Below are 8,662 nucleotides of genomic sequence, written 5' to 3' on the forward strand. Positions count from 1 at the left end.
CCGGCGACCCTCTATGAGTCTCCGGCGACCCTCTATGAGTCTCCGGCGACCCTCTATGAGTCTCCGGCGACCCTCTTCGCGACTGCTCAACAGCACCGCGCCACCAACCGCGATGTCGCGCCTATCTTCCTTGCCACCAAGCTCTTCTCCGCTTGTCATACCCACTGACAGATATTTCAGCGTAGTTGGGAAATGCAACTCCAGAAGTGCATCTACTCTTACAGCTTCCGGCCACATCAAAGGCAGATCATTTGAGTACCTCGCGTCAGTCTCTATCAACCCCATTACTGATGCCAGTCTTGTTGCCGGGTGCGGGAGGTTCTTGTGTGCGATCACAGCAAAACTCACAGCCTCGCGCAACTCCGAACCACTCCATACGTCCGCTCCGTGCAAAGCCTTCAACAACCCCCGGTGACTGGACTCGTTAACACCGTTACTCTCAGGTCGGTCCGGAGCCGTCACATAGAGCCTGCCTGCACTCCCAACATTTTTAAACCAGGCCGAAGAACTTTCCCGTGAACTCAGTACCTCCGTCAACCAACACAGCTAGCGGTGCTCCAAAACACCTATACCAGCAGTCTCTGAAATTTCTGCTACCGTTGACCCTCTTTTGTCAGTAACCACTGTAGCTACCACGAACCTCTTCAACCTTTCAATCAGACTGGCACGCCCTGGTCTTGTCCTCCTCTGCACAGTACGCAGTTATTAAGTCAAAGTTCATCTGGATACGGTCTATCAACATATCCTCTTCAATGTCTTCTCGTTAGTTAACTCAAAACAAGCAGTCTGCCACCATATTCTCGGTACCCTTCAAGTACTCTATTCTAAAGTCAAATTACAGAAAAAACAACGGCAAACGTACTAGCTTTCCTTTAGTAGATTTGGTCAAGTACAACAGGTTCTGACGGTCAGTCCTGGTGATAAACGGTGCAGCACAAAAGTAGTTCTGCCACTCTCCACGAAAAATCTTACGCATTCAACACTCACCCTGCACCCGCCTTGGGGACACTGTTCTCCCCACTACACACCGGTAACTTACTATTTCGACCCGCCCGCGACAACCGTGGGCCTCTCGTCTGCGGTCGCTAAGTACCTCAACCAATCGTAGATCAATGGGTGTCGTCATCCCACTCTTCACAACCATGAGCCAGTCAAATGCCCCCTCCTAGTCCGGCTGTTAACCGTGGGCCACCGGGGTGCCGTCCGCGTGTACTCTCGCTAACCATATGCCACTCGTCAGTTGGCACTTCATTCTTCCGACAACCACCGGCCAGTCTCGGTCATCAACGCGTGCTTGCGACAGCGATGGCCAGTCTCCGGGCTGGCGTAGTTCTTCAGCCAGCCGCCGGCCACTGTAGTGTCATCAGCGCGTGTATACAACATCCCGCATCCAGCCTCCTGCGGCCGCTTCGTTCTCCTGAACCATCGGTCACTTGTGTGTCGTGTTCAAGATTGGACGGACAGCATCGGTTAGTCTCCTGCTCCCGGTTCCTTCGCATGCCCGAGGTGGACGAGTCACCTGCCCTCGCTTCGTTCTTCCAGTAACCGCGGGCCGCTGGAGTGACTTCAGCGAGCATTCTTCTCAACCGCGATCCCGGGGGGACCTTCGGCTACTCAGGTGCCATCGATCGGCGCTCTCATCAACCGTTGGCCAGTCGTCTGCCGACGTACATCTGTCTACGTACACATAGACCGGCGAACTGCCCCCACTCCATTCACATGACTACAACCCCAAACCAATCAGCTGTCACCTCCAATTCGCTGACTGCCGCGTAGCCTCGAGTGTCTTCCTCACTGTCGTCTGATCAGCTTATCCGTGGCGCCTTCGCGAAGCCCTCATCTTCAAACACCCATTGGGAGGGAGCAACCCTCCATCTTCTGGCTGTTCCGCACGTCCTCAACACCAGGGATCACGGCGTACAACTCTGTTTCTCGCGTGTCCCACCACTGTTGACACTCGTCCAGCTTTTTGCTACCAAATTCGATACGAACACATCCCCGGGTTGCCTCTGCTCCAGCACAGCGCCAATCGCCTGGTCGCTGACGTCGGTTGTGAGTCTACTGACGAACTGAGGAATGGGTCTCTTGAGGTCTTCTTCAGCTTAAGATGACGCCTCGTCCAGACGCCCAAACACGTTTCCAAATCATCAGCGTACGCGACAATATGGTCAATGTACACATTGACATTGTTGCCTATGAGGCCTTCGAAGACGCGATCCATCACCTGTGAAACAGGATAGGTGAGTTCTTGACACCAAACGGAATCACGGTAATTCGAGTGTGCCCGTATGCGACCCAAACGCAGTAAACTGTCGACGTTCCAAAAGCCATGATTACAGTCCAGACACACGTAATACTTGTGACCCGCCGCCAGCCGTAGTTGCTCCCACAGCTACAGCCACAGGCCTTTAAGGTCATTCCCCTGTTCAACGTTCGGCAGTCAATACAGATTCTCCACTCACCAGTCTTCTCGCACACTAACACGGGCCTCGCTCCCCATGACGACTTACTAGGTTGTATTACGCCCATGGTCAACACGTCGTCTATCTGTTCCTCTGGCAACTCCAGAGCTCGTTTGCGCTTGTTGGCAAGTGAGAAGAGGAGTGAAACCACATCGACCTTGTAACAGCTTTCCACATGGAACTGACACTAACACGCATCAAAGATGCCTAGCGCAATCATGTCCGGTACCCCCAGTATCAACTCATCGCCCTTTAGCTCCTCGCTAAACCCAACTGACGAGCCAGGTCGGTACTCGTGATAGACGTAGTTGCGCCCGTGTCTACATCTCGATTCCCAGGCTGCCATACTTGCTGTCAAACACCCGCACTCGACAATCCTTTGTCCCGTGACCCCTCTTGTGGCAGTTGGTACACTCCAAGTCTTTCGTCTGGCATACATTAATCCTGTGGCCTTTCTTGTGAAGGACACCTGTAGCATTCAACCAAAAAAAAACCTGATCCCATCCGCTTGCCCCCGAGGCCAGTCTGTCACCAACAGCTACCGCAGGGTAGGCTCTTTCGCTGCCCTTCTTACGTAGTTTCTGGCTTGTCCTGCTCTTCGTCATCATCCATTGCAATAGGTCCTCTAGGTCCGCGAAGTCGTCAGCAGTCCTGTTCTCATTGAGCGGGCGGGGTCTTGCTCTGCATCAACGACAAAACATACTCATCCGTAAGCAATGCCAATCCGCGCGTCACACATCCTCCGCGGCCGTGGATCGGCCGGATTTTGGCCTCCAGGGATGTACTCAAATCTGGCCTTGTATAGTTGCCTGATTCGAGCCGCGTATATCTCCAAGTCGTTGCGTGGTTCTTCCGTGCGCTTCAATCCTTGATACAATCTCAGGTTGTTCGTTAAAATGACTTTCTCGCATGCGTCGTCGATGTGTCGTATCAGGCTTCTGTACTTTGTTAAAAGCTTGTACGCACCATGTATCTGCTTGAATGGGGCGAGATTCGTCACGGTATGAGTTAACGGAAGCGATTCTTCCAACACACAATCGCCGCTATATCGGACGTGCAGCCCAGCAGCTTTGTCTGAGGCGTCGACGTATATTTCCAGTCTCCTGGCCTGCCATGGCGGTTCCCTTGGTCGCTCCCAACTCGTATCCAGGGCCTTACGTAGGTCCCCGGCGACTTGCGTGAAGTGACCGACGTTGCTTAGGATTTGCCGTAGTTTGACAGCCGAGTTCCTTTGGGACGGAGATACGATTACCTTGCAATAACCCAATTGGTGTGTGGCGCGGATAACATCTTTGACGTTCTTGCTGCGTAGACGCTCTCGTATATCGTGCTCTTTGCTTTCTGGGATCGTAACCTTGTCTGGATGGATACGATACCTAAGAACGCAGGCGGCTGGAAGTGATCAAGTACGGTCGCAAAGGCTCACCCAAGCTCAACGTAATTGGGACGCGAGAGAAAGAGAGTTGTGGGCGGTCGAATACTTTGTGACCAAGTGGCACCCTTACGTATGGCTAAGACCCACCCTGATCCTTTCCGACCACCGCAATCTCACTTTCCTGGCGAAGGCTGACACAGGCAAGGTAGGTCGATGGGCTCTATTCCTCCAGCAATACGACCTAAAGCTCAGTTACATCCCAGGAGACAACAACAACGTCGCCGATGCCCTGTCTAGGCTCCAGGACGACGATCGGGACCTCGATGCTATGAACTTCGCTAATCGACCGTTTGCAGTCCACTTCGCCGAGGTCAGCCAGCTACCGTCATGCAACGAGTGCCTTGTGAAGGACGACGACATCCCCGTAGATGAGTTGCAAAACCTCCTCAAAAGAGAAGACGGCCTCTACGAACACCGTAAGACCAAAAAGTTGTACGTTTTGACTTGACTCAGGTCTAAGCTGACTTCTTGGTACCATATGGGAGAGCGCGGCGGACATCAAGGCGTCACTAAGACCCACAGGAATATGTCCGAACTGTTTTGGTGGCCACGGTCAAAGGAGTTCGCACAGCACTTCGTCCAAGAGTGCGCCATCTGTGCCCGCAATCTTCCCGTGCGTAACCTGCCGCCCGCCCACACACGAAGGCACGTGGGAGCAGTCTTTCTTCATGAGTAGAGTAAACACGGATTATATGGGCCCTAGAGCATTCCAAAGGCAGGAATACTACATCTTAGTGTGTATAGACCACACAACTCGCTACTCGCCCCACAACTCGTAGCTAGAGTAACGTTGGCGAAGACGGGTGCGGTAACGCGCAACCTGTTTGCAGAAAGTGTAGTAGGAGCGTTGGGGATACCCTTCGAAGTATACACGGACAGCGGAACAGAGTTCAAAGGTGACTTCCACCACTACGTGACTTCCATGCTGAAAGTCAAACACATCAACGCCCCACCACACCTACCTCAACTAAACGAATCGAATCACCGCACTCTCCAGGAGTCTTAATGTATCTCCAAGATACATTAAGACCAATAATCATTCCGACTTGACGCTATTGTTAGTCCACGCGGTGTACGTCTCCAAACATCATAATTCAGAGCGCCGCAGGTATATATCTGATGTTAGCCGTCACCGGCAGAAAACCAATGGTTCCACAACATATATAAACGACAGCCCAACAGCGGTGTCCCCTAGCTGAGGTATTTGAGCGCATTGCTTAAGACAGTTCAAGCCATTGATGGGTAAAAAACTAACTGCACGTCAACCTTCGAGCAACAGCGGGCATGGTAGCCTTGGGCTGTCCTTCCCGGAATGCGTTTGTAGCTGGGGGGTAGGGCTAGGTCCTGCCCAATGTCGACTCCAGGCATAATAATTTTACACCAGGAACCGGCACTTCGATGTACTGAGAACGACTTTTATCGCCACATCACATTTCGAACCACCAGCGATCGCTGGCGGCACACGGGATCACAAGTGACTTCCTGAAGCCATGTGAACCCTCAGCCCCTTCACCATCAAGGGCGTTGGCACCAACGTTCTTGATGGTTGCCGGGCACCCGCAGCCGTGATTTCACGACTGGAGGCAGCGCCAATAGCGCGCACGCAAACGCGTGTTGCTTGGTCACAGGCTTCACCCTTACCCGACGACGTTTTCCACAAACAAAAAACGTGTTCCACGAGACAAAACGGAATCGCTACGTGAGCTCTACCCATTCACCGATCCGTGGTCACGCAACACATCCTCAAGGTTTCAGACCCCTACACGAATTGATACCCAGCAACATTTGACAGCAGATTCTACGACAGCTGGGTTAGAGTAACAAAAAAGCAGTTCTATCATTGTCAAGCTTGAATCATTCTTTGAACCTTGAATCATTCTTTGAACCGAGGCCTACTCTTGAAGGAGCCGCGACCGCTGAGGAAGATGTGACATGCCACACAACAAGTGCAGTCGTCAATTGTCCTTGTCTGTTAAATCCGATTAATTATTATTAAATCCGATTAATTATTATTAAATCCGATTAATTATTATTAAATCCGATTAATTATTATTAAATCCTATTAATTATTATTAAATCCCGGTTGTCTTGCGCACAAGGTAACAACCCCGGACTGGAATGCACAGGTCGTGACGGAGGTTGAAATTAGTTGTCGATTGCAATCCTAACCTTCTTGGGCTGATCGTGAATTACAAGCGCAATTCCACGGTCTTCGCCACATCCCTCGTGGCCGCAGTTACGATTGCAGTCATCATCGTGTCCGCACTCCTTATGATCTGGTTTGCACCCTGGTGATATACTGTCGTGGCACTCATTCGCCGTGGTTGCAGGAGTGTCGCAGTCTCCTTGTGTAGAGCATTCTGCAGTAGTTTTGCGGGAAGTGGCCGGCTGGGTTCTGGCGGTGGTCTTTGGGGTCTTAGCAGTGGTGTCGTCAGTGGCCAGGGTAGTGGCCATGGTAGTGGCGATGGTAGTGGGCGAAGCGGCCGGTTGGGTCATGGCAGTGGTCTTCCGAGGTTTGGTAACGGTCTTATGGGTTGTGGTAGTGGTAGTGGGTTTCGGTGTAGTGGTAGTGGGTTTCGGTGTAGTGGTCGGTTTCGGTGTAGTGGTCGGTTTCGGTGTAGTGGTGGCAGCAGTCGTGAGTTGGGATGTAGTTGCTTCAGGTTCCGGAGTCGTGGAGTCGAATGCAGGTACGGCGCAGGAGTCATGATCCGGGCAATATTTCCAGCCGGCGACGTGCTTGGAGCTTTTCCAGATGCAGTGTTTCTTGCCGTCTTGACAGGGTGCGCACTCATAGTGATTAGTCCAGCACTCGATGCTCATTTGAGTGTTGCAGTAATCTTCATCGAAGTTTCGGGGGTTGTCGATGGACGTGTAGACTATTGCAGAGGCCGTCTCCACCTGGGTGGCGTTCTTGAGGTGGCACCTTCTGGGCTGGTCGAATTTACTACTTTTGACGGAGTCAAAGGACCACAAGAATCGGACGCACTCAGGGTCGTTTTGGCATTCTGCTTGGCACAGGGCGGGCGTGTTGACGTCTTCGATCACTTTGTAGCCCGATAGAGTCTCCGGTTCGCTGTAGCCGTGCACCCAGCTGTTGAAGCAGACACCAGAGGTAACCACGCTGTTGTTGTCAACTTCAAAATGCTCATACTGACACTTGGCTTGGAGATCATCGTCCTTTTCAGGGTCGTGACCACCCGCCAGAAGAACTCGACAGTCATCTTGACACGCTGCGTTCGAGTACATATTGTTGCGTGTGACATACTTGTCGCATCGCGAGCTATTGAAGTCAGCAATGCAGTTCTTCGGCGTAAGGTTATTCAAAACCTCGGGGTCATTACAACACTGCGCTACCGACCCGTAACAAGTTAAATACCGCTTGCCGGTACCTTCGCCTCGCACACATGACTTACCATCCAACTCGGATGCACCACACACTGAACATCCGCTCAGCCCCACCACATTAGGCGCAATGCAACTGCCTGCAGAAACCACTCCAAGTAACACCGTAAAATCAGTTAAATTTCTCATTACTAAAACCCCCACTGCTAACCCTTTTTTACCCAGGACAAAACAAATGCACACTCGATAACCTTGAGCTGTCTCGAGCGGGTGAATCCTACCTTGATTTGATTTCACCGAGAGTTGGTACCCTTCTAGTTGGTTACGACCTACACCCGGCTTACCCAGACCTGCACTCAAAGGGATTGCGATAAAGGCCAGATCATACCCTCCCACCCAATCCCCAGACATCATCTGTTCGTGCCACCTCCGCTACGATCACGAAGGGAACTCTCAACCCACGCAACTTGGCACGCACACGAAACACTAAAGATTACTCTCGACCAAAAGCTGCAATAAAATCCTTTCCAAGAGCTGCACTGGAATCCTTTCCAGGTGGCTCCATGGCAGGGGAACGCATTCCGTACAGTCGCCGTGACGTCCTGATGCTTTTACAAACCTCTTCTCACCGTGTCCCGCACTTCACGGCACACAAAACGTCTATCCCATCCAGCCCTGTAATCAGCACCTCATAACAAACTCATACCTGTAGATGCTGACACACCAGCATCTCGTCGTCATCATCGCGCTGTTTATCTAGGCACTCAAAAAATACCTCGTCCCGTGTATATACCTTCTTGTGCCAAAAAATGTGAACCTCTGCCTTATCCTCATTTGGTTGCCTGCTAATGCGTGCGTGCCTTCCGTCGGCAGACGAATCTTAAGATCCTGCCTACTTTATGAGCACCTTCGCGGTTTAGTTATCAACAGCGATTCTGATCTTCTTCGGCTGGTCGTGGATGACCAGATCAATACCATGATCCTCATTGCCGCAGGCACCGCGGCCGCAGGGAGTGTCGCAGTCGCTGGACCGGCACTCGTGCGCCGGCTTAGTCGTCCCGGCGCACTCATCTGTGCTGCCGCACTCCGCCTGTGTGCTGCTGGCAGATCCGGTGCTGACAGTAATAGTCATATCACTCCAATGCGGAATCCTAGTCCCACGGGTAGGGGCCGTCACGGTGGGCTTCTCAGTAGCATGAGTGGGACGAGCCGTAACAGTCATGGTGGGCTTCTCAGTAGCATGAGTGGTGGGATGAGCCGTAACAGTCATGGTGGTCTTCTGAGTGGGATGAGCCGTAATAGTCATGGTGGGATTCTGAGTAGCATGAGTGGGACGAGCCGTAACAGTCATGGTGGGCTTCTCAGTAGCATGAGTGGGACGAGCCGTAACAGTCATGGTGGGCTTCTCAGTAGCATGAGTGGG

The 8,662-nt window shown here is 52.2% G+C and overlaps 3 protein-coding genes across 3 annotated transcripts; all 3 read right to left on the reverse strand.

Annotated features, from left to right (window-relative positions):
• Positions 1-2,066: 2,066 nt before the first annotated feature.
• Positions 2,067-2,221, reverse strand: GNI_193440 (hypothetical protein; the record flags this gene model as incomplete). Its single annotated transcript, XM_011135383.1, has 1 exon — positions 2,067-2,221. A coding segment is annotated over one exon (155 nt), but the record flags the coding sequence as incomplete, so codon positions are not given.
• A 3,821-nt stretch (positions 2,222-6,042) lies between these two features.
• On the reverse strand, positions 6,043-7,428 carry GNI_193450 (hypothetical protein; the record flags this gene model as incomplete). The annotated part of the gene is made up of 1 exon (XM_011135384.1): positions 6,043-7,428. The coding sequence occupies one exon, from the start codon at positions 7,426-7,428 to the stop codon at positions 6,043-6,045; it is 1,386 nt and encodes a 461-aa protein (XP_011133686.1).
• Positions 7,429-8,155: 727 nt separating this feature from the next.
• GNI_193460 (hypothetical protein) lies at positions 8,156-8,635 on the reverse strand (the record flags this gene model as incomplete). Its single annotated transcript, XM_011135385.1, has 1 exon — positions 8,156-8,635. The coding sequence occupies one exon, from the start codon at positions 8,633-8,635 to the stop codon at positions 8,156-8,158; it is 480 nt and encodes a 159-aa protein (XP_011133687.1).
• Positions 8,636-8,662: the final 27 nt, after the last annotated feature.

This window comes from Gregarina niphandrodes (genome assembly GCF_000223845.1).
Source record: "Gregarina niphandrodes unplaced genomic scaffold scaffold00088, whole genome shotgun sequence".
NCBI lineage: Eukaryota > Apicomplexa > Conoidasida > Eugregarinorida > Gregarinidae > Gregarina > Gregarina niphandrodes.